At 44.5% G+C, this 26,074-nt stretch overlaps 3 protein-coding genes across 4 annotated transcripts in view; 1 reads left to right on the forward strand and 2 right to left on the reverse strand.

The window, feature by feature from the left end:
* The window catches only part of plin6 (perilipin 6), a 13,222-nt gene extending 9,061 nt beyond the window's left edge, over nt 1-4,161 (forward strand). For both annotated transcript variants that reach the window (XM_044116539.1, XM_044116540.1), the window contains 2 exons: nt 1,120-1,386; nt 2,312-4,161. In XM_044116539.1, coding sequence (XP_043972474.1) covers nt 1,120-1,386; nt 2,312-2,716 — 672 coding nt within the window. In that variant the 3' untranslated portion in view covers nt 2,717-4,161. The remainder of the gene's footprint in view (nt 1-1,119; nt 1,387-2,311) is intronic.
* A 508-nt stretch (nt 4,162-4,669) lies between these two features.
* zgc:171704 (Ras-related and estrogen-regulated growth inhibitor-like protein) lies at nt 4,670-7,834 on the reverse strand. Its single transcript, XM_044116541.1, has 4 exons — nt 6,743-7,834; nt 6,499-6,552; nt 6,338-6,405; nt 4,670-5,565 (listed from the first exon to the last, which is right to left on the reverse strand). Exons 1-4 carry the CDS (start codon nt 6,843-6,845, stop codon nt 5,155-5,157), a joined length of 636 nt encoding a protein of 211 aa, XP_043972476.1. The 5' UTR covers nt 6,846-7,834; the 3' UTR covers nt 4,670-5,154.
* Nucleotides 7,835-8,490: 656 nt separating this feature from the next.
* On the reverse strand, nt 8,491-25,067 carry trim33l (tripartite motif containing 33, like). The gene is made up of 14 exons (XM_044116538.1): nt 24,844-25,067; nt 22,096-22,158; nt 21,872-22,007; nt 21,669-21,795; nt 19,504-19,620; nt 19,144-19,258; nt 18,904-19,050; nt 15,922-16,033; nt 12,712-15,050; nt 12,421-12,632; nt 10,024-10,135; nt 9,863-9,919; nt 9,130-9,252; nt 8,491-8,861 (listed from the first exon to the last, which is right to left on the reverse strand). Exons 2-14 carry the CDS (start codon nt 22,135-22,137, stop codon nt 8,529-8,531), a joined length of 3,972 nt encoding a protein of 1,323 aa, XP_043972473.1. The 5' UTR covers nt 22,138-22,158; nt 24,844-25,067; the 3' UTR covers nt 8,491-8,528.
* Nucleotides 25,068-26,074: the final 1,007 nt, after the last annotated feature.

The raw sequence follows: 26,074 nt of genomic DNA on the forward strand, positions 1-26,074 counted from the left end.
CTGTCTGGTTCTGTCCATGATGTCCTCTCTGCTCTCCTCTGTCCAGGAGACGTTGTCCCCACCTTGTCCGTCATCCAGGTGTCGCATTGCTAACCTCAGTCTGGCGGCCATCTTGTTTCTACAGAACCCAAGCAGCAATACTGGATGAGCTTCATGACCTTTGACCTTCTATCCGAGTCTCTTGGACTAATTGGACTTCAGGTGGTGTGGAGATGACCTTTGACCCTCCCCTTTCCACTCTGGCTCTGTGTTAATCAGAGGACTTGTATATATATTTGTTGAGTCCCTCAGAGCCGAGTGGAGTTAATATTTCCCATCATGCTTCATGTCAGGAGCGTTTCTGGATCCGTTCCTGGATCTTTGTGACAGAAGGAAGCCATTGTTGTCCCCGTCCCTCCTGCAGAGCCTCGTCCTCTGCTGTCCTCACGTGTCGGGATCCGCTGCCAGCTGGGACTTGGTTCCGGTCCAGGTCTTCTCCTCCCGCGCCTCCTGGGAAGCTGGCCTTGGATCAGAACCGCACAGATCATCAGAATAAGTGTTTACAGCTGATCCAGAAAGCTGGCGGGTCTGATGGATCCAATCAGAGCTCAGCTTTGTGTTTTCTGGCACGCAAATGTGAAGAACGTCTGTGAGCTCACAGAACTCAAAACAAAGCATTTAGCTGCAAACTAAATATTTAGTTTGCTATCTGATATTTAGTTTGAAACTGTGGCATTCATAAATGAATAATGTTATAAAAATATAACTTTGAACAATTAAGCAATTAACAATTTTTCTTTTCTGACTAAATAACCCAAATTGTTGTTGCTAATTTTTGACTCTGTCACTTTACAAACAGGATCCCATCGTCTCCTCTGATCAACTCTGTTTCAAAAGCTTCATTAAATCAGTTTTTCAATCCAAGTATAATTGTTTTAATGAAATAAAAAATAATAAATAAAATAAATCCTCAATCTGCTCAACCTTTTCAGCTAGTTTTGTTTTTAATTACTATCAAATACGTTAAAAGAAATTATATTTTTGTTCTGTTAAAGATGTTTTAGCTAACTAAACTACATTTCCCAAAATGCATTTTGACAGAAAGCAGAGTGAGTCATCTAACGTCTCTGGTCCCTGCAGGTGGGTCTGACTCGGGTCCTGGAGTTAACAGGTGAGCTGCTGCAGTTCTTCCAGAGCCTCCTGGTGGCGCTGTTGTTCCGTGCAGAGAGTCTGAGAGAGGCCACACTGAGGGAGCTGGTGGAGCGAGCGGCCATGTTGGCCGAGCTGAGCCCAGTTCGACAGGTCCGAGAACTGCCGGTTCAGATCCAGCAGCTGCTCCACGACCTGCAGCAGCTCTCCAAGATCCTGCTGCAGTTTGTGATCAACACCACACCACTCTACAGCATGGTACGCCTGACACACACCGGACACACACCTGGAAACACACCTGGAAACACACCTGGAAACACACCTGACACACCTGGAAACACACCTGGAAACACACCTGACACACCTGGAAACATACCTGGAAACACACCTGACACACCTGGAAACACACCTGGAAACACACCTGACACACCTGGAAACACACCTGGAAACATGCCATTAAGTAAGAGAAAAACATTGGTCAGCCAGACCAACCTGGCCTTTGTTAAAAAAATCATTTTCTCCTGTGTTGAATTCAGGTTAACTGGATGTTTTAATACAGTTCAGCTGCTCTGTTTACTACCAGACATGGAGAACAAAGAAATCATTTAAACAGGACCTGACTGACAACTTGAAGCAGGCAAACACACATCAAAAAGCAACAGATCATGTTTGAAGCTAAATATTTAGCTGGCTTAAAACCCTGGGGTCTCCCTGTGCAGGTGTGGTTTCTCTCCGGGTCCTCTGTCTTCCTCCCACAGTCCAAAAACTTGATTGTTGATTGGTCTCTGTGTTGTCCTATGATGGACTGGAGACTGCTGCTGGTTTTTAGTAATGCTAATTGTGGTTAGCTTTGTAATTGAGTGCAGTAGCTACCAAATGCCTCTGGCTTTGGATTTTAATTTGGGACTAGGTTTGGAGTGAGATCATTCCCACATCCAAGGATATTGAGGACATAGAAGCTATTTCATGAGTTTCGTCAGGATACGTTTGTCTACGTCTGGCTAACTGCAGAGATGTTTTTTCATGTCTCTTATGCCAACATTTCATAACTCTAGAACTCTGGCTGGCTCCCTCCAGACAACAGGTGATGGTTTACAGGAATCCTGAATCGCCCTGCAGGTGTTGTGTGGCCTCAAAGCGTCCTCAGGTCGTGTAGCATTAACTCCTGTTCTGTCTGTCCCAGCTGGAGCAGCCGTCGCCTCAGCAGGTGGAGGACTTCCTGAACAAGGAGGATTTCTCAGACAGCTCATCGCGCCGTAGCTCAGCTAACAGCCTCTTCCTCAAGGCAATGGACGGCCGCCCTCGCCGCCGTCGCAGCATCTACTCGCGCGCCACCCGGGCTGCTGGTGGCCCCCAAAGCCCCGACCCGCCCAACGGGCGGCGCTCGAGCACCAAGGAGCCTTCCACCCTGGAGATGGACGGGGCGGCCCACCCTTCCGAAGGCAACGCCCTCCGACGACCGTCCGCCACCGAGCTGCTGCTCACTCCGCTCAAACAGTTTGTGGCTCAGAGCCAGAAGGCCTTGGAGTACCTGAGCCCCAACTCCAGCGACGGCGCCGCCATCGTCACGGAAACAGACGACTCTTAAACACCCACCGCCAGCGGCTCGAAGCGACTCTGCCACGTCCGCCGAGTCCGCCTGCCGATGCGCCACGGCGCCCCACCGCATCCCCCGACGACCACACGTCTCTGCCTCGGCTGGTGCTGGTTTGCGCGTTCGCGCTGAACCGCAGTGGCGTCACCAAATTAGCGCTCAGTCACTGATGCTGCAATTCTGCTTCACACAAACCTGTTCACCGAGAGAAACCCTGGAAATATCCGACCACAGAGCTTTTCTCTGCACACTGGATGTAGAAACGAACACAGTCCTGTTGAAGCTCCAGCTTCTCTATGATGTAGAAATATGATTCACGCCATCTTCTTGTGCCTTCATCTCTCTAGCCTGACACCTGAAGGCCTGGATTCAAACTTACTGTCCACCTAGAAGAAGAGTAACCCCAGATCATGATGCTGCCACCACCGTGTTCTACTTTTGATTGTAGGTTGGTTTCAACAGGTACTCCGCCAAACTTTGATGGATTTCAGCCCAGCTTGGATGTTTTCTATAGCAGAAATGTTTTTTTCCGTCATGCATTTCATATTTCATCTTCCCTAGGGGATTTAAAAAAAATCAGAAATCTGTTTTGTTTTTTATGCCTTTTTCTTTCTCACAACTTTCAGAATTTTTACCTTTTTCTCAGAATTCAGCCACATAAAACAATTACTTAAATCTGACTTGTTCCTACAGAAAGTAAATTCTCCTCCTGCTTTTCTTGCTTTTGATTGAATCTGGTTGCTGCCTTAACTCAACATACTGCATAAAAAGTCAAATTTAGATTTGTATTTTATTGGCCCTCATCCTTTTCCGTAGTTTCTATCCAGGTGTTGATGAGTCGAACATAAAACTGTGAATTTCTGTGCACCTTTCTCCTGACTGTTTTCTTTAAGGTATGAGATATTTTGACATCACTGCTAACTGGCTCTAACTAAAATATGCAAATATCAGAAAAATTCAACCAGAAGAGGTTAGATTATTATTCACAATAACTGATATTAACCCAAGAAGCCTGGATTTCCAACAGGACTGTGTAATTTCTCAATCGAGGATCGCTGTGGTAATCCCCCTTTACTGTATTTATCTGGATCATGGAATCAGAGTATTAGAAGTGGGCCGAGTACACAACCTGGTGGGACGCCTCCTAAATCTCAAAACTAGATCCAAAGAGGAGCGTTAGCATCAATCTTGGTTGTTTTTCAAAAGAAGCAGAATTTAAGCTTGAGGGACGAGCCGATCCTCTGATTTCTGGGATTCATTGTGTCTGGGGGGGGATGTGAAACAAAACTGCTGTGTAAACTGACTTCAAAATAAGAGCATGAACATCAATGTCTATTTCATTGATGTTTAAATAAATCAGAACCAAAACCTCAACACAGATGTCAAGCTTTATCCACTGACAGTTTGTAAAACCGCTAATAAAAATTTATTTTGACGAAGCAAAGTGTGCTAAATGTTTTCAAAGTTGGCTAAAAGCGCTAAGCTAAAAATTAGCTCTGCTATTAGCATTGGCAGATTAGCGGATGCGTGCCCACTGCTGGCTCTAACCCTTTTATGTTAATGATTAATAATTCCTCTGTTTGTAAAAGAGTTTTAAGAAATGAACTGTCCATGAAATCAAGTATTAAAGATGAAAACATTTTGGATTGAGTTGAATAAATGAGTCGTTTTCTGAACTGTAAATGTAGCTTGAAGGTTTAAAGGTGAAATCTGGAGAGTTGTTTCTGCTGAGTGGAAGGAAGTTTAAATACAAGCTGAAATAAAACATGTTGGAGAAATTAACAGGTTGTTTTTGTTGAAACTTAGTGGAATGAATTAAAATTAATTTCTACCTTATATGCTTAAATAATTCAGATTTGTATTTATTTTGTCAGTCTTCAGTCATGTGAAGTTTCTGTGTGAATAAAATATTTGTAGCTGTGATGAAATAAAGCATATCCACAGCTCTGGGTGGGAAACTGGTTTTATTCACAGATTTTTTACAACATAAACATGAAAACATTTACAGCTGAACGCAGTCCGCACCCGTCAACATTCTTGTAGGTTACAGAACATTTCCAGCCTTTCAACTGGAAACTAGCGCCACCTGCTGCCTGCAGAGCTCAGGGCCGTCCTCCATCTGTTTTCATTGGTAGTTTCCTTAAAACGCCACAAGCACCAATAAATCATCTTTATGCTGCAGCTGAATTTTGAGCAGCCGGTCCTCAGACTGGAGCAGCGTCTTTATCCTCTGAAGAACGTCAACCAACCTCCGTCTCCTTCTACTTCCTCCTTCTACTTCCAACTTCCTATTTCTACACAATTTATTTTGCCAACTTCGACTTTCAGACAATTATTCTCTCAACCTTTTCCAGCTTGTCTCGCCTCAGAAGAACTCGGACAGGAAGTCTTGCCTTTGTTTCACCTAAACCAGTAAAAACGCTCTGGCGAGTTCATTCGGCCCGTTTCTTTCCGAACACCGCTGACACGCTGCGGACGATGCCTCGGACGCCCGCCGTGCTCTTCCTCAGCGCCCGCGTCTCCCTGACCAGGCCGACCAGGCGGTGGAACACCAGCAGCGCTCCGTGGTACGCCTCCGCCGCCGACACTTCGAAGAAGCCGCAGCGCTCCGTCATAGCCAGCAGGTGTCCCTCTTCGCCGGAGACGCTGCGGCGGTGCTGCAGGTCCCGTTTGTTTCCCACGATGACAACAGGCGCCGTGGACATCTTCCTGCTGCGGCGGATCAGCTGCAGCTGCTGGCGGACGACCTCGAAGCTGGAGCGGTCGCAGATGTCGTAGACCAGGACCATCCCGTCAGCCCACTGCAGCTGCTTGTCACTAATGGAGCAGCTTTTCCCACCAGCCTGAAGAGAAACCAGACTTTTGTTCAAACTGGGCGCTCATCCTGAATATTTCTGGACTCTAGCTGCGTTTCTGTTAACCATAGAATTACGGAATTGGAAAATATGAAAATACATCTGCTTAATGGAATTTCAAAAGACTCGGGTTGTTGCGTGGAGAAGAGGTGGTTTTTCAGGCGTATAAAAACATGATCAACAGCTGGACGTTACTACTGCCGGAAACAACAAAGAAGATGACAGGAAGTCTTCTTCTTCGTGGTTTGTAGTTTGTTTTTCTGGACATCACACAGTTCATAAAAAGTCTAATGTCATTGGAACATTTTGAATCCAGAGCTCTTCTGTAAAATAGCCGTCTACCATTTTGTTCCCTAGTAGGCGGGGCTTGTCGCTCCAACACCTGAATAAAACACAGACGTCTCCTCTGATTGGTTGATAGATAATGAGCGTTTGTGCCATGGCTGAATTATGCCAGGATTTGTAATGACTTTTTCTGTTTTGGAAGCTTATTCACACATAATTTTAATTTCATTTTTTATTTAAAAGAAACACCGCAATTATAAAATTGTGTTTTTTAACGTCACCAAAATACAGACAAAGATTTGTTCACATTTGTAATGGAAATGTGTACAAATCACAACAGTTGTGGCTCCAGATTGAATTCATATAATGCAGGTAAGACACTGACTACTCACAGCGTCTCCACAGATCCACTATAAAATCTCCATCAAAGTATTTTTCTTATTGGACATTTATGTTGTTTTAAGCAAGGCCGTACCTGAGAGTCCCAGATGTTGATGCAGATTTCCTGACCATCGATTCGGTCGACTCGGCTATAAATCGACTCTAAAATCAGGAAGCAGATTAGGAGATGATCATAAATAATCCCAGAAATGGATTAAAAACAGTCTAGATAAGAACATCCGCTGAAGGTCTCACCGATGTCTCCGTACTCTCCGATGAATCGTCGGGTTAGAAATCTGACGGTTAGAGCTGCAAAAAATAGATTAACGTTAAAATGATAAAAACTCTTCAGTTTTGGGTTTTATGCTTCCAATGAAACGAATCTAACAGTAAAATCACATTTTAACCCCAAACTGTTGGAAGATGTTAGTTTTAATGGAAGATGTTCCTGGACTTTCACCAGTAACTGTAACAGAAGCATAAAGGAAGGATCTCTCACCGGTCTTGCCCACGCTGTGCGCTCCCAGCAGCAGGATGTTGGCCTCCACCCTCTGCTGGTTCACCTCCGTCGCCTCCATGCGGTTCTTCACCTCCACCACCATCAGGAATCGGATCTGGATCTTATGGGAACGTAAAGGTTGTGCAGATCCGGCTGCCGGTCGGCTGCTCTTATACAGCGCCGGGGGTGTGGCCTCCGCCCAGAGCCGCTCTGTGATTGGTCGACTGGGCTTCTCTGACGTCTGATGTTTGGTCCCTTGAAGCCGGACTGGCTGGTGTTTTGGGTCATGCTCTGCTGTGTGTGATTACCGCCCTGCTGTGCGTCTCATAATGAGGACGTTTGTTTTTCAGGGACATTTTCACATATTTCTGCTGCACAGTGGAAATCAGTGGCTGTGTTGTTTCTGCACTGCATTAGTTTCCAACTCAGCTTTTGTTGGATTATAGGAGTTAGCAGTGAAGATTGCAGTTAGACGCAGGACAAAAAATAAATCAAATTCTCTGTCTGGGTTAAATCAGCAGCTTGAAATGAATAGATTGTTTTTATTTGAATCATCTGTTTGTCACTAAGCATCACATTTTTCCAGCCCTGGTTTCAGCAGGAACACAGAAGCAACGCTGCGCTGCCCTCTGGTGACTCAACTTAAGAACAGCAGTTTGCTGAATTTATTTCATGGTTTTACAGTGAAACTGATCAGTTATTCAAGCTAACAAATGTAAAAGGCCAACGTTTGATGCCGTCTATAAACAGATTCTGTGAAGATCAGTTTGATGAAGCAGTGAGAATACTCTCCAGCTCTCTGCTGCCCCCTGTTGGCTGAACTCAAGTCTCATCATGATTGTTTCTGTTCTCGGTTCTCAGACTTAATGAGTCTGTTTTCCCACCGTGGTTTTTATAAAGAGAGCAGAACGCTCTGCAGTAACTGTCTGATTCCCCTCTGGTGTACGGGGTGCTGTTGGTAACGTTACTGTCAAAACAGCAGCAATAATTTGGGGTTTTTAGCATGTCAGGATCATTTAAAAATGTGGGCACATTCAATCTCAATATTTAACTTGCTAACTAAATATTGAGCTTGTTAACTTTAATCTGAAGCTAAATATTAAGCTTAACTATTTAGTACATTTTAGTTGAAATCAAATATTTAGCTTCCCAACAAAATATTTAGTGTGTAAACAGCACAGTTAGCATGCTAACAAAGCATGTAGCTTAGAGATGCAGGAGGAAATAGAAGCTGCTGTTCACAGAAATATTTTATTCTTCAACTAAAGTTTTGGCTTTTTAAGGCAGTTTTAATAATTTACTGATTTTAATATCGTCACAATCAGCTCAGTCCGATTCATCAGCAAAAGTTTCTGCAAACATTTCAACTGAAAAACATTTAAACCTAACAATGTGTAAAAATAATTCCAGAAGAGAAAAATAAACAAACTTATGGTTTAAAGTTGATAGTTTCAGTAACTGAATATTAGTTTCATTGTTTACTCCCTGAGAGAAGCTGTGAAGTCTCACATATAAATAAACTACCTGATCTACAAACAGAGCAAACCTGAAGGCACTCAGAACCCGACCCAGAACCCGACCCAGAACCCGACTCAGAACCCGACCCAGAACCCGACTCAGAACCCGACTCAGAACCCGACCCACATCAGGTCGCCAGACCGATTCGTTTCCACTCAGACCAGTTATTCCGACACGTTGCTGGAGCGGCACCAGTAAGCAGAACTTGCAAAAAAATGTAAAGCAGTAAAAATGTTTGAAGTTTTAAATGATGGATTAGTTACATTTTTCACATCTGATCCGTCTGGTCTCCAGGATTTACGCTCTTTGGCCTCTTGGCTGCAGCCGGTCCCTTCAGGTCCAGCAGGTCCTTCAGCCTCTTCTTCAGAACTTTCACCTGTGATTCGGACAGCAAGTTTTCTCCAGAGTCCATTGGGCCACGAGGGGGCGGGGCGTTTCCACGAGGGGGCGGGGCGTTTCCATGAGGGGGCGGGGCGTTTCCACGAGGGGGCGGGGCGTTTCCATGCGGCGGAGCCTTCAGCAGTGAAGGAGGAAGTTCTGATCCCAGCGTTTCCACCAGCCTCTTCTGAAAGCTCTGCTGCAGCTCCATTAAAGCGTTGCCCTGGAAATGGAACAGAAAGGCTGAGAAACAATCAGACCTGCAGAACCGGACAGTCCAGTCCGCTGGACTAAGAACCTTTGTGCTTAGGTTACCCAGAACCTAAGCACAAAGGTTCTGCTGTCAGCAGGTTTTCTGCACTAAAGGTGCAATGCAACTTTTACTTTTAAGGCTTTTTCTCTTATTTGCCTGACATCTGAGACCAAAACACATTTTGTTGCTGTTTATCTGAGTTTTCTCAGGATGCAAAGCTTCAGCTCATCATTCGTACCTGTGAGGCGTCGCTGAACAAATCCCAGAGGTCCGACACTACCTGCCCAGGCGTTTGATAGGGAGGGGAGAGATGGTGGCTCAGACGCTCCGATACGATCATGAGGTCAGACCAGAGGTCCAACTGAAACAACAGCAGAGACGATGAGTCCTTACAGCGCCACCTGGCTGCAGACTAGAGCTCTTTCTGCAAGTCGGGTTTAGAGAAACCAGAATCCAGAACCTCTGGCTGAAAACATCCTGACGGTTTTCATGCAAAGCATATTTACAAGACAAACCCGTTAAATTAAATTAAAGGTTTCTGAGTCAAAGTTCATCTTTCAATGAAAGTAAAAAGATTAGGAAAAAATAAATACTTAGTGTTGAACCTCAAGGCTTTTATTTTAAAAAGATTTACATTTCTGAGTTCAAATGTCATCTTTTTCTGATCTGCTATCTAAATATATATATATATATATTATATATATATAATATATATATATAATATATATATATATATATATTATATATATATATTATATATATTCACTACTGTTTTATGTTTAGATGAAGCTTTTCACAGTTTTTAATGTTTTCAGTGTTTTTTGCACGTTTTGTCCCAGAAAAAGAAAAAAAAAACGAGATCTGAAATCTTCTCCAAAGCAGAATATTGTTAATGTGGCTGTTTCAGCCTGGAAGAGGTTAAAAAAGGAGGACTGGAGGTCCGGTTCTAACCGACCTGCACCAGAACTGACCTGAGAAAAGTGTCTGCAGCCTTCGACCTTCAGGTGCAGCAGGAGAGTCTCACATCTCTGAAACACAGAACCGGGTTTAAGCAACCAGAACCCGGCCCGATCGGGGCACAAGAACCCGGCCACCCTGTCCCACCCCACCCTGAAGTCTACAGAGTTCTGACCCGCTGGTCCTGCAGGCTGAGGGAAGAACCGTGTGGACTCTCGAGTCTGTCGGAGCTGTAGGGGTCCGAAGGGTCCGACAGGTCCTGACAGAGCGAGCAGACCAGCTCCGACCTGCAAGACAGAGATCAGGGAAAACCTTTGAGAGTCTACCAACATGAAACTCCACCCATCTGGACCCGACCCAGTCTACATCTATCAAGAACTTTCTTATTCAGTGGTGGGCAAACTTCACTAAACCGCTAATGCGCTAATAGCAAAGCTAATGTTTCATTTACTGCGTTAGCATTTCTGCTAACTTTGAAAACTCTTAGCACACAGAGATTTCCCTAAATTAACTTTTCAAGATAACGTCCAATTAACCCAGTAAAATTCAACAATAGTTAAACTGAAACCTGGAGTGAAACAAACACTTCCTGAAGCAAAAACCCAACGTGTGTGTAGTCTGAGTCTGAACGGCTCACCCTGCTCTCCCTCATCCTTCCTGAGCCTCAAAACATTCTGACTGGGGGAATCCCAGAAAAATCTGAAAAACAGATTTTCTGCACTTCAGCCTGATCCTCTGTCTGAGGGAAACGGCGCCTTCAGACATCGGCAGCGAGGCAAGACCAACACAACCTCCCCAAAGTGAACACCATGAAACAGAAAGGTTGGCCAAAAGTCCTTATTGTTGGACATGAGGCAGTAAATGGAATCAGTCACGTTTGCAATCTGAAGAAAACCAGAGTGATTTCTTTTCCAGGTGACATTGCATCTGATTTAACTCACAAAGTTCTCTCTATTCATTCATCAGCCAAATATTGGCCACTGCAGGCTGGAGATGAAAAACAGATGGCTGATTAAAACCATCAGAGTTTAAGAACCTCTGGATCTCCTGGCAGCACTTTCACCTCTCTGGACGCCATCTTCATAAATATGGGATGAAGCTACTCACTGAAATCACAGAGTGCCTTTAAATCTAGACTAGAGACTCAACTGTTAAGAGTTGCCTTTGAAACGTAATTGATTTAGGGTTGAATGATGGCACTTGATTGAATGTAATGTTTTGATTCTTGATTCTGTTGCAGGACTTTGTGTTTTTATTATGTTAATCTCTTTGAAATGCCTTGTTGCTGCAATGTGCTATACAAATAAAACTGGATTGATTGACAAATTTAAACCAGATGAGGGAAACAGGATGTTGCATCAGTGACGCCTGGTGGGTGTCAACATGGCTGAACTGAGTTAATTACTGTAGCACTAGCATCTGATAATACCTTGTTGCTCTAGCTGTTTAGAGTTAGCTTTCACTAAATACCGTGTGCGCCATCGGGAGATCGACAGGCGGATTGGTGCAGCGTCTGCCGTCAAGTGGGCGCTGTACGGGTCCGTCGTGGTGAAGAGAGAGCTGAGCCAAAAAGCGAAGCTCTCGATTTACCGGTCGATCTACATTCCCACCCTCATCTTTGGTCATGAGCTTTGGGTCATGACCGAAAGAACGAGATCACGGATACAAGCGGCAGAAATGGGTTTTCTCCGTAGGGTGTCTGGACTCTCCCTTAGAGAGAGAAGCTCAGTCATCCTGGAGGGACTCAGAGTAGAGCTGCTGCTCCTTCACATCGAGAGGAGCCAGTTGAGGAGCATCTGGTCAGGATGCCTCCTGGACGCCTCCCTGGTGAGGAGTTCATGTCCCACCAGGAGGAGGGGAAACCCAGGACACTCTGGAGGGACGATGTCTCTCTGCTGGCCTGGGAACGCCTTGGGATTCCTGGGAACGCCTTGGGATTCCTGGGAACGCCTTGGGATTCCTGGGAACGCCTTGGGATTCCTGGGAACGCCTTGGGATTCCTGGGAACGCCTTGGGATTCCTGGGAACGCCTTGGGATTCCTGGAGGAGCTGGAAGAAGAGACTGGAGAGGGAAGACTGGGCCTCCCTTCTGAAGCTGCTGACCCCACGACCCGACCAGGATAAGAGGAAGAAGATGGATGGATGGCGATAAATACTGTGTGTACATAGCTCTGTAGCATTAGTGGAACTAAGATTTATGTTTTGCGCTAGCGCAATTAGCTTTGCAGTTAGTCTTGAGCATCACCGATTATATTAAATATTTAAGGACTGAGATTTTAAGGAAGTTCTCACTCGCTGTTTTCAGGGTTCAGCTTTGACCATGGGGTCACAGATGTCGCAGAAAGCTTCATTTGGACTTATACAACCTCCTTTTCTTCAGCCCAGATGCTACATCTGAACCAGGCTCCAGAGAGAGAGATCCAGTAGGAAAGTACAGCGACTCACTTCAGGGATGGCTGCTCAGACATTTTTCTTGAAGTACCACCAAATAGTTTCTAGGAGTACAGATCTGCAGATGACGTCACGCTATGTCTAAAGATCAACTCCATCAGCAGATGAAGGTAAGTCCTACCAGATGTCCGGTCCAAACGGAGGGACGTGGCAGTCTCTGTGGTACCCCCGACCGCAGACGGTGCAGATCTTTGATGCACTGGATGATCCACAAGCGGCACAGGAAATGACCTCCAGGGACAGTGGAGACTCTGTAGAGTGAAGAACGGTAAAGTCTTCGGTGACGTCAGAGTCGTGGTCAGAGACGATCTCTGAGACGTCCTCATCGCTGGACTGTGGGACAGCACAACAACATGCATAACAGGACCTGATCTGAGCAGATACTGTGAGTCCATTACGACGTAGAACCAACCTGAGTGTCCTCCTCCATCTCCTGCAGGTACAGCTCGTCCTGCTTGTCTCCCAGGATGAAATGGTAGCGAGGCAGGGGCCGTCCAGGTCCAGGCAGGGACAGGGGAAGTCTCAGCAGAGACACGGAGGGCTGCCAGCAGAGCTGACCGCAGTCCGGCTGTTCAGTCCTAATGCTCAGCGGGTCTTCATCGTCGCTGTCAGATGTTTCAGAGGAAGACAGTTTGAGTCCTAGTTCAGGTACTTCAGACAAGGCAGTGGACATCCTGTCCTCCGACACGGCCGGTGAAGCTGCTTCATCAAAGATGTCCCTTTCTATAAACTTGAATGTTCTCGGTTTGGACTCGTCCCCTGGAGGTTTGGTCTCAACAATCTTGATCTCAACATCTGAACCTCCAACAGTAACTGGAGGAAGAAACGACCGGACCTCCTCAACGCTGGGTCGAACCTCATACACGTCAGGCAGCGACTCGTCGTCTGACAGCACCACAATGAGGTCCTGTTCCGAAGCTCCAGTCCTGGTTGGGTCAGATGATCTGCACTCTAATGGTGAAGAAGCTTGTACCGGTCTGTTTGGTTCCTTTCGTTTGCCCCTCTGCTTTGAAGCAGGATTCTGCTGCTGGTCTTTCGGGACAGAGGAAGGAAGTCCAACCTCGGAGATGAGACATTCTAGGAGCTGCAGGTTGTTGGATTCAGGAAGGTTCTGGATCTCTGGCCTCCACCGGACAGACGGGTCATTCCCTGGAGGAGTTCGAGGACCGGCCGAGACCGAAGAGGGGGAACCAGAACCGAAGCCAGTCACAGGAGTCTGGCTCGTGTTGGTCAGCAGCAGCATGGTAGGCGGGTTCTGGCCGAGAACCTGCTGATTGAGACGAGGCGACGGCTGAATGTTGGTGGGCGGAGCTGCTGTGGAAACCGCCTTGGGGAAGACCAGATTGGTGGATGGGAACGGAGGAACAGAGGGCATGGAGGACGAAGACTCCATGCCTCCAGCCTGGCGGTTCAGTTTTTGGACCGGACTGCCAGGCTGGTTCTGAATCTTCTGAGGCCGTTTCCCAGAGTGTAATCTCTTTATTTTTGGAGAAATAGTGGACTTAGAAGACTTGGAGTTCTTCTTCATCCACTGAAACTTGACAAACAGTTTGTCTGAGCTGGACTCCAGCTGGGACTTGGTCAGAACATTGATCCTGACCGCAGAATCAAAACCTCTGGAGGGCTCCATGTCCCGTTTCCCAGCAGGCTTTGCTCCTTCAGATCGGTCTGCCACCCTTTCAGGACCTTTGGTGGTCGAGGTTTGGAGGCGAATGTCTGAAGTCAACGAGGCAGAGGAGCAACTGGATGAACTCTGACCACGAACCGGACCTGAGGAAGGCGGAGACGGACTGGCCTGAGACGAAGAGGACGAGGACGACTGACTGAGGAGGCTCCAGAGGAATGGGTTCCTGGCTTCAATGTCCTGAGCGGCTTTGGACTTAACCACCGCAGGAACAGGAAGTGAGGTGGAAGCATGAACAGGAAGTGAGGTGGAAGCATGAACAGGAAGTGAGGTGGAAGCAGGAACAGGAAGTGAGGTGGAAGCAGGAACAGGAAGTGAGATTAAACCAGAAACAGGAAGTGAGGTAGAAGCAGGAACAGGAAGTGAGATTAAACCAGAAACAGGAAGTGAGGTGGAAGCAGGAACAGGAAGTGAGGTGGAAGCAGGAACAGGAAGTGAGATTAAACCAGAAACAGGAAGTGAGGTAGAAGCAGGAACAGGAAGTGAGATTAAACCAGAAACAGGAAGTGAGGTGGAAGCAGGAACAGGAAGTGAGGTGGAAGCAGGAACAGGAAGTGAGGTGGAAGCAGGAACAGGAAGTGAGGTGGAAGCAGGAAGTGAGGTGGAAGCAGGAAGTGAGGTGGAAGCAGGAAGTGAGGTGGAAGCAGGAACAGGAAGTGAGTTGTTGGTAGAGGGAACTCTGGTTATCTGGGCTGGACCCCAGGAACCACAGCTTGGGTCCAGCTTACTGATGGAGGAAGACTTGGGAGGAAGAACTGCCTTATTGTTCTCTATGAAGTTCGACATGGGGTCCCCAGATGAGGAAGGGTAAGAAGAGGAAGAAGGTGGAGGAGTAGAGAGGCTAATCCTGACGGATGGAGCTGAGGAAGCAGCGGTACCAGACCCAGAGAAAGGACCGATTCTGACGAAGGTGCTGGTGGAGCCAGCTGGAGGAGCAGCAACAGAACTGCTGTTGGTAGAGGCAGTGCTGCAGGTCAAGGGTCGGCAGGTGGAGGTGGGCGGAGCAGGAAGCAGGGAGGAAGAGGATGGTGGTGCGGAGAAAGGGATCCAGGAGACGTGGAGTTTACCTGGAATCAGAAACAACGGGTCAGAATCTCTAAACAAAACCAGTTCTAACCCAGTGGTGAATGGTTCTCTGGGCTGCTGCAGTCCAGTTCCTGAACCCGACCAATCAGAACCTGTGAGGATATGAGGCCTCGCCTTTCAGCTCACCATCTGGATCAGAACTTCAGGTGGTTTAAGGAGTTCTGTGGAAGTTTTGACTTCACTTGGACCTCAGGATCCCAAAGTCTGGGGGAGTGGAGTGGATCAGAACCAGAACCCACGCTGCTGAAGGATCTGGGTCACCATCTCTGCTGGTTCTGGTCCACTGGGATTCTGAAGCCCATAGCCAACACAGCATCTACAAGAACATTTTACAGCATCTGGTTTCATTTTTCAGCAGGACCTGGTACCGACCCAAAGTGCAAACGGTACCAGAAACTGGTCCAATAACCCTGGGGATATTGGGCTTTCGTGGGCCAGCAAACGGGCCAAACCAGAACCTCAGATAATCTATGAAGTACCACCAAGAGGAAGATGAGAGACACCAGAACCAAAGATCCAAAGCAAGCTGGAGTTCCAGAACTTCAGCAGAACCTCCGTGCAGGAGTCCAGACCAGAACAGAGACACAAACATTTCTAAATCTTTTTATTGATCTGATTGAATATTTTTCTGTGTCAACCAGAACCATCAGAACTGCAACACAGTTCTGATGGTTCTGGTTCAGTTCAGTTCTGATTGAATGAATCCAGAGGTCATGTTTGGTTTTTATAACCAGAACTGAATCCAAGTCAAATGAACCGACCCAAAGTGCAAACGGTACCAGACACTGGTCCAATAACCCTGGGGATATTGGGCTTTATGGGCCAGCAACCAGCAATCAACCAGAATCTTACCGAAATTCAGGATTCCCTCCACAGAGTGTCTGTCGGTGATGACCTTCACGTCAAGCATCTTGGAAGGAGGACGCGAGTCCTCGTCTACCAGGTCCTTCATCTGGGAGGTGATCTACAGGACAGGAAACACGCCGGGTTACAGCCGTCATGTTTGAGTTTAATGACTCATTTTATTTATTAATGAACTAAGTAATATCATCAACATCTCAGGTGTTGAAAACAAATTAATGAGGAAAAAAAAAGATTGTTCATCTGGGAATCCCTGCAGCTAGTGGTGGGAAAACGTCTGCTAATGTGCTAACTAGCAATGCTAAATGTTAGCTTAGCACTTTTGCTAACATTGTCAACTTTTAGAGCACTTAGCTTCTCCTAAATTAAGTTGGTGAATAAAGTGTCTTGGTAAACAAAAACAACAAAAAAAAAAAAATCAGAAGAAGAGAAAACAGAACTGCTACGTAAACAGCCTTCAAAATAAGAGCATGAATATAAACATCTAAATATTTGATGAATTTTTAACAGTCAGTAACCAAAACTTCAACACAGACATTGAACTTTATTCAACTGGAAGTTTACGAAACAACCAAGTAAATTAGAGCGTTGATATTTATTTAGGGGAAGCTAAGTGTGCTAAACATTTTAAAAACTAACAGAAGCACTCAGGCCTGTCACAATAAAAAATATTACTGAGTGATTAATTGTCTCAAAAATTATTGTGATAAACGATAATATTGTTTGAAGACCTTTTTACATTGAGTTCATGGAAATGATATAATAATTCATGCTATTTCCTGCCAAAGATAGATACACTTTATTTTCAAAAGAACATTTTACACTGGAACTGATAAAATAAACAAAACAACCAAAAACAAAAATAAAATGGATTCTCAGTCTCCATTAACAAAAATGTACTTGAATAAAAACACCAAAGTGTAAATAAATACTGTATTCAACCAAAAGAGTTCAGATTATGAAGTCTGTAAACCATATTGTCCTTCAGTAATCATTAGATTTAAATAGAGAAGATGGAACATCGACTACCTGATGCAATAGTTCACACTACACGTTAGTTCACTCCTACATTTTCCCCTTAAGACAATCTGAGAACGTTGATGTTCTCAGATTGTCTCTTGTGGTTTCATAACCGATCATCCTGTAGTGTGTGGTGTGTTACGGTAGATCGTTGTGGCGCTCCGATCTAAATCAGGGGTTTTCCCCACTGGGAGCTTAACGCAGCCTGTTGAATGTGACAGGTAGCCAATCAGAAAGCCGGATTCTCCTCCTGCTTTCTGAGGGGAAATTACAGAGGGGAATCCCAAACAGCTGACAGGAGCAACCCGAAGTCCAGCGGACATTGGAGATGATATGTGGAAACAACATTAATGTTTATAAAACATTTGGTGTAAAGAATATAGAAATGATGAGGGGAGGAGTTGGAGCCAAATTGGTACCAGTTGATGAACCCGGTAACTTTTCAGCTGTTCTTCGTTAACGTGACATAAAAAGGTTCTAATGGTTTTCATTCAGTCAGGACGTTACACTGACACTAGAGACACATGCACTGCAGGTAGATTGTAGTAAAGCATTGATTAATGCCTGGTTTTAAAATGAGTTAGCTGGACTTGTAACCATTATTTTGTGCCCATTGTTGGACACCACACGGCCCGATGGAACCCGATGGAACCGTTCTACCTAGGATTTCTGTCGGCTAATGTGTGATCTCTCAGGTTTTGAAAATGGGCCGACAATTGGCTCTAAGATGGTGTAGTGTGAACTGGACGTTACACTGAGGAAATGAGGAAGGGAGGGTCAGTGGAGAGCAGCGGAGTTGAACCTTTTTTCATTCAGTGTCATCAACAGAAAGAGAAAAAGGCTGGAAGAGACGATAATTAAAATGACGTTGATAGTTTTAATTATCGTACGAGTAATTGATTTATCGTTTATTGCCACCGGCCTAAAAAGCACTAAGCTAAAGATTACCGTAATTTCCGGACTAAAAGCCGGGACTTTTGTCTCACGCTTTCGACCCTGCGGCTTATACAACGATGTGGCTTATTTATTAATTTTTTCTAACAACCAGTAGGGGCGCTGGAGCAGAAAAAGTAAGTGTGAGACAGCTGGATAAGAGGAAGACTAATGTAACATCGTGCTTTGTGCATGAATAAAATTAGCTTGAACAGACCCTCATCATGGAGAATGCAAGAAAAAATGCATATGATGCAACTTTCAAGTTAAAAGCAATCGAGTTGGCCGATAAAGAAGGAAACAGAGACAGAGGAAGAAGATTTCCATGGTTTCAGTGCACAGGAGGAAGAGGATGACGGCTCTCCGTGACTTTTAACCGTATGTTATTTAAACCAGCCCTGTTAGTGTTGTTTTGCTATATTGCTGCTGTTCAGAAAGAAAAGCTACAGCATATTATTAAAACTTTAAAAACACTTTCTGTGTACCGTCTTTCTTTGTAAATATCTCATGTTTCAATGTAGGAACATGCGGCTTATACACTGGTGCGGCTTATGTATGTACAAAATGTGTTTCCTTTAAAAATGTAGGGGGTGCAGCTTATAATGAGGTGCGCTCTATAGTCTGGAAATTACGGTAGCTCTGCTATTAGTGAATTAGAGGAAGGGTGCTAACTAATGCTGCGCAATAGATTAGAATTTTATGATATTCTATGTTGTAGCACATGTTGTGTTATTGGCACATGGTGGGTATCAAGATTGTTGTAGTTAGCAATTTAGCATTAGCTTCCACTAAATGTAACATGTCAGCATTAGCAAAACTAATGTTTATGATTAGTGCTTTAGGGTTAGCAAAGCTAACTTCATATCCTGGTCTACATGACACAGAGGGCCAGGAAAAAACATTTCCTGTCCTGTTGTCACAAATATAATCCTCTAACTGAGGCTTTGACTAGGCCATTGGGCCTCAGGCTTAGACTGGGTTGGTCTGTGAGGGCAGGGAGGCGAGGAGGACGGGTCGTACCTGGGATATGCAGCCCACCAGGGTGGGCAGGTTGGTGGTGCTTCTGGCCTTTTCTGCTGCTTCAGTCAGAGGAACGTGGCTCTGCTGCAGCTGCTTCACCTTCTCCATCTTCCTGCTGATCAGGTTGCGCTCCACGTTGTAGACGACCTGCACGCAGGAACAAAGCCATGAGGTCCAGCAGGGAGCAGCTCATGGAGGTAGAACCAGTAGAGCAAGTTTCCCCAGTCTGGTTGGAGTTACCTGGATCTGCTTGATGATCTCCTCAAACCTTTTCTTCAGCAGCTCCATCAGCGTGTTGACGTGTTTCTGCAGCTTGGAGGTCATGAAGGACTCGCAGCGGGTCAGAACCTGCAGCCTGGACCCAACAGCAGGGGTTAGAGCTGGATCAGGTTGGGTCAAGTTACAGCCGTGTCGGGTTAGAGCTGGGCCGGGTCAGATCAGGTTAGAACCTGGAGACCTGCTGGCTCTCCAGAGGAGGATTTTATTGAATCTATTGAATGACATCGTCCCAGGCCTGCCACCCTGCAGCGCCCCCTGGAGACGTCACGTCTTCCTAACAGCTCATCTTCATCCTGGGAACGGTCTCCATGGCGACTCTACCTGGTCTCCATGTCCTGCAGGCTCCTCCTGGACGCGTCCATCTGCGCTCTGAATGGCTGCATGCAGGCGTCCAGCTGCTTCTTCACACTTGCCACCGCTTTGCTGACAAAGTCGAACCTAGACAGGCCAGGGAGAGCCTGTTAATCACCAAAATATTCAATCCACCTAAAACATGCAGGGCGGGGGGCCTGAGGACCTGAACGGAGAAACGGTGCTGGACAGTATTTTGTTGTTTATTCTGTTTTTATGTATTCTGCAGATTCATATCTGTGAGAATCTACTGGCTTTGATTTCCCATCACTTTGCTGCTGTTGAGCAGGAACTTATCTGCTGTGAGACATTAATGGATATTTTTATGTATCGTTTGTCAGGCTGGACAATATGGCTGAAAAACCTACCATAATATAAGCATTTCCTATCAGTCAATATTGATAATTATTGATTAGTTTTTTGTTTAAAATATCTGAAATCCTGCCAAACTGGATTTTCCTGTTTCATTGTCAGTTTTTACTCCATGCAAAAACCATGCAGTTGTTTTTTTATTTTTAAGCAGTTTTGAGGCAAAACATGAAACTGTTGCTACGCAAATTACTCAGCAGGTTGTTGCTATGCAACCAGACTAGGACTGAAACGATTCCTCAAATGATTCGTGGGCCTCGATTATTAAAATCCCTCGAGGAAAATCTACCTGCCTCAAAGCTTCATTAATTTATGTTTTATTATGTAGTGCACCGTGTTCCGGCTGGGTTATCATTTCCACCTGACTTATTGACAGAAGCTAAGTGTTAGCAGCATAACATCGAGCTTTCAAGTTCGGACCCTGGGGAATTTATTGATTGATGATGATGTCTGGGTCTTTGTCGTTTTTCCAGGGGACCAATAAGCGTCTTTAAAATGACTGGCATGATGCCTGGAATATGGCAGCTTTTCTCCTCCAGTAGCTGCTGCCTGGTGGCGGTTCAGAGCCGACAGCGGGGAAGAACGCTGCAGGTGTATTTATACAGGTGAGCGAATAGACTGACACTGCGGGCGGCTGCACATTAGATAATTAACGCAAGTGTAGCTTTACGGACGAACTGGAAAATTTATTTCATATCATCTCGGTCTCAACAAATGGGTGGCGGAGCTCATCGTGGCGCCACGCAGCTGGTAGATGATTCTGTGTGTGACGAACGAAGGTGTCAGATCCTGTCGCTAACTTGAACATAAAGCTATAAATGTCTGGGCAAGGTCAGAGTTCATCTATTAAAGTGACTGGAGATGAATATATAAACTAAAAGATAGAGTATAAATATTTTTATAAGTGTATTTGTTAGCCTGCCTCTTTATTATTGAATTGAATATAATTTCAGATTCTAGCATAACTTGGAAAGTGAGCTAATATTGTTAAAGGTTCATTTTCTAAATTACAGAAAAGTTATTGTTAGGGAAGCTCAACTGTGAAAAATTGGACTGGTGTCGATATGCGATAGTAATACTGCTGTTATGTTAGATTTATCAAGGTTTTACTTTATCTTTTTTTTATCCGATTACTCCATTAATCATAAGAATAATCAATAGATTACTCGAATACTAAAATATTCGTTTACAACAGCCCTAAACCAGAGTGAGTGAGTTCATGCTACCATGCTAGCTTTGCTTTGCTAGCCATGAGAGGTTGAGCAACTAAAGCAGGGGTGGGCAGTCCTGGTCCTGGAGGTCCGGTGTCCTGCAGTTCTTAGACTCTCCCTGGTCCAACAACCTGAATCCAACAGCTGGATCTCCTCCTAAGAACAGTCAGGTTCTGCTAATGACCTCATTATTTGACTCAGGTGTGTTGAAGTAGAGATACATCTAAATGTTGCAGGACACCGGCCCTCCAGGACCAGGATTGCCCACCCCTGAACTAAAGTATTTCCTCTGCCTACATCTCCCAGGATTCTGTGCAGTTCTGGACCAAAGTTCAGTGAATATTCAATATATTGAATATTCTATCAGACATACCATCTATTGATATTGATCACATGTTTATTGAGATAAATACTGTTATTGATTTATTGTCCAGCCCTACTCCTTTGTTGTGTTTTGGACAGCAAGACAAGTCCTGGTAAGCTACTGACTGCTAGAGACTCTCCTGACAACTCAGCCTGTTCCTTACAGTCCCGGTTTGATGGAGGGAGGAGCACCTGTGGTTCTGGTGGTCCGCCAGCTGACAGTCCCTGCAGGTGAGTTGGCAGCAGCTGAAGCAGAACAGCTTCAGCTCCTCAGACGGGTGGATTCTGCAGAACTTGGTGGGAAAAACCAAACTGGGTCCTGGGAAAAAAAAACAGAAACATCAGCAAGTCTGGAGGGAACGAGCCATAAACCAGGAGGAACCGGGCTGGCGGACCTTCAGGCTGCCGGTTCAGAACGCGGTGGGATCGGGTCAGGGTGACCCGGCGATGAGCCGCCAGGCAGGCGTCACACAGAGCTTCGCTGCAGTCCACACACCAGCAGGAGGCCGAGGCGCCGTCACAGGTCCCGCACTGAGGAAGAGGAGGAGGAGGAAGAGCGTCAGGTCTGGAGCCACTTCCTGTCTCTGCCCAACTTGAACAGCAGAGAACTGAGCTTTACCTGCCGGGCCTGGACGTCTCCAGGGTCTCCAGCTGTCTCCATGACGACCGGAGAGGTCTTCACCTGAGACACACCAAACATCAGTAAAATGAGCTCTGAGGCTGCAGTCACAGCAGGAGAACACGACCCAATCTGGGCTGCAACCAGAGCCGGCCCAAGACACATGAGAGCCAAGCGGCTGCTTAGGGCCCCAACACCATCAGGGGGCCCCAAGAGCATCATTTGATATATTAAACTTGCTAACTTGTTTAGAGTAAACTCAGTGTTTGTCTTTCAATTAGTCAATATGCCAAGGTGAAAACCAAGAACCATAACAAAACCCAGTATGATGAAAGATAATTACAAATAATTACAGTAGGTATGTTAAACATATAATGCAAATTGGTACTGGTCAAGGATCTGGTGTTGACATGCTGGTCGGCCCCCGACTGCAAACAACAAATATTTTACCAATTGGTAAAACCATTTTTCACATTTATCAATTAACCACTTAACGTGTCAATATTAGAGAGACAATCAATTAAAAGATACAAATCAACACATAATTCTATTCCTCATAAATGCAATAACAATAATCTCATCTGTACTGCTCAAAAATGCACAATATGTCTATAAATAATTTTTTAGTATTGAAAAGAAGTACTGAAATATTCTGATTTCCGATGTAATAACGTCTTTGCCACTTTGGCACAAGCACAGTGAAAAACGTTCAGAGGATGAAAACACTAGACTCTGAGCAACAATCAGATTTCCACCAGCATTTAAATGCACCACTAACCACAAGTCTGAGGCTGTCTGACGCCTGAAATGAGTCTCCAAAATCCTCATGAATCAAACCTGATCTGTGTGTAAATACAGATTTATCTGTGTGTGACAGGCCACTTGACTTACTTATTTAACATTTGGAGGAGCAGGAGAAGAATTCATAATTATCAGATTTATGAAGTTCAAGTTTAAAAAATTGTGTGTAGAAATTTAATGTTTGTAGAAATTGTAACTGTGTGTGTACTTTTATTTTGTATTGGGAATTTCTTTATATGCATTTGACCTCATATTTACAAGTACCCGGAGTTACACACAAATTTTCTGTTTACCATTAATAAATCATGTGTTACAGATACAACAACTATCCAAAGTTACACACAAAGATCCTTACACGGATTACAAATTGCAGTATCACACACACGCATGTATTTTGAGACTATTTTCACTCCATATTGGTGAATCTGAACCTGGTGAAGTTAAAGCTGCCAGCTGACGATGTCTGGATAAATCAGATTTACAAAATTATTTTTTCACCTTAAATGCAATTTTGGCTTATTTATTTCTCTGAATGTTGTATTTTCAGCAAAACCCTTTTTGAGTCCGAATACTCCAGTTAATTAATGGATTATTAAATTAGTTGACAATTATTTTAATAATCGATCCATTATAATTAATCCTTTGTAATTAGCTGGGCTTTCTTTTGTCTGGTTCTGATCTGTTTGTAGCTTTCAACAACTTCTTTTTTTTTCTTTTTTTACAAACTTTTTTTATCATTTGAAATCAACATGTGTACATCAAAGGTCACTATTACAGCATGAAAAAAACCATACAATCTTACATTCTTCAGAATGGGCAATGTAGATTGCTTATTTATCTGCATTAATTTGGCATAAATTAATGCAGAGGAAAGTGTGAAATTTGCCTGTCGGTTGTGGAAAATAATGTTCAAAAGGGAAAATTATTTTTTGGGCTTTGGGATTTTACACAAGTTTTAAAGAGTTCACAAGTCATTTCTAAAGTGAGTACAATTGGGAGGTCATGCATGTACTTTGTTCCTGTGAATAAAACAGTTATCTAGACAAAATAACGTTGATACAGAGATCCTGTTTTTTGCCATTTAGTAACAGACCAAAACTATGTGATCTCTGCAGAGGGAAACTGGTGGTAATGGAAAATTACTGTTAAACCATGTCTGCAAATCAACCAAAAGGGTCTTAAGTTCTTCTCATGATGCAACACATACCCGTTATTCCAAATTATTGTTGAGATCGAGGAAAAATGATGTATATCTATTATTTTCCAATACAGCAATATTTGTTTATGGAACTCTCTGACAATGGCACAAGAAACGTATTTACTTCAAAACCTAAGATGAGCAGCAAGTTCCAACCGCATAGCTGGCTAAAGAGGAAGTTAGGAACATAACACCAGAATGAACCATGATGGCTCTCGACAACTTTACACCCTGTCCATAGACGGCGGCGGCCATCTTTACTGTCATAAACAGACCGCTGCTGCGCATGCGGGTTGCAAGCCGTTCACACATAAGTCTGGTTGCTGATGTGGGCCACTGAGTGGACCGTGATGTTCTCTGTAGGCCAAAACATTCTACAGTAAAACATTAGTCCATATTTGTTCAGTAACTGAAAATAGGTCCAGACTGGGTCAACGGAACCGAGCAGGCCTGTACCCCTCCAGCAGGGGTCGCTGCTCAGTCTGAAGAACATCAGTTGATTATTTTGGAACAACTGATGTTGTGAATCTCCTCTGACGGTAAGATGAGGAGATAATTCTGGCCTCAGTGCTATAGAACCAACCCAAAAACCTCATGGGTGTTTCTGCTCTTCTTCATCAACAAACCTTCACCTAGCTAGCGGCAGGTTCACATTTCCCTGAGCTTAAAGGAGACTTCCGGTGGAAATCTCCCTCTTTCCCGTTTATAAACATGGAGACCAGTAGCAGTTTAACTTCTAACGGACTCGCCTCCTGCTACTTCCGCCTCTCCGCTCCGTTCCTCTCCGCTCCTCTGTCCACCATCAGCCGCCCCTTCCTCCCGCTGCTCCTCTCGGATCGATTCACGTTTAAAGTTCTGGCTCGGTTCTGATCAGACATCAGGTGGCTAAACAACAATTTCACACCGAATGCCGACTGCGCATGCTCGGTTTTGGAGTGAGAAACTGTGAAACCAGTCCGGTCCCCAACTTCCGGTTCTGTTCTGTTCCGTTGCATTTAACAGCTGTTTATTGTACAGAAAAAAGCACTTATGTGGATGAAGTTTGTTTGGGCTTATTAGTATCCAGAAACGAAACAAGAGGAATTGTTGAAGTCTCAGATTGTTTAGTAAAAATAAAGTTTCAGCCATTCATTGACATGAAATCTGATTATTTGAGAAATTTGTTAAAGCAGATGGTATTTCAAATGTTATTTCTTTATGTTGTTCTACCATCTCAAATTATATGGGATGCTGCTAGTCAGGAAACAATAATTCTGTTTTTCTCTGTATCCTAACTTGCATGCTCGTATATACAGGTGTTGGCGTGGTCATCGAAGGGCAAGGAAAAGTTGGACAAATGCCTCACTACTACTTCAGCTGATCAGAAGGTGTCACCACGTTATTACAAACAATCAGATCAAGCAGAACATCTGATTAGAAGGTGGCAAGTGGAGGATTTTCTCTTGTTAAACCCAGACCCAAAACCAGTTATTTATACTACGTCTGACAGCAAAACTCTTGTAGAAGATGAGTTTTTAAACTTTCTGGTTGTCAAAAATGAAGACATAAAGCCATGAAGACATAATTTTATTGGCTGTGAATCATTTGGATGGAATGGATGGAGGCCTCTAAAAAAGTCCTCTTTGAACTATCCAAGTTCCAGAGAGACAGCAGGTTTAAATCGTGGCAGTGGCGGCTTTGCAGCACTTCCAGTGACAGCTGCCTGTAAGGGGCCACGACCAGCCGCAGCTTAATAACAGCAGCTTCCAGGTTCTGTGACGTATGCCACAGCCTCTCTGTCAGACTGAATATGAATTTCTGTATTTTAAACCAAAATACATAAATAATAAACAAAATACATAACATACACAGCCACCACTGAATCTGTGACATTTGCCATGGGTTCTGTTGATAGAATCTAGAACATGAATAATTTGATTTCAGACTAATAGAAATAAAAAATATTTTAATAAAATCATAATCCTCATATATATTTAAACA

The sequence above is a fragment of the Gambusia affinis genome, linkage group LG05, assembly GCF_019740435.1.
Source record: "Gambusia affinis linkage group LG05, SWU_Gaff_1.0, whole genome shotgun sequence".
Taxonomy (NCBI): Eukaryota; Metazoa; Chordata; class Actinopteri; order Cyprinodontiformes; family Poeciliidae; genus Gambusia; species Gambusia affinis.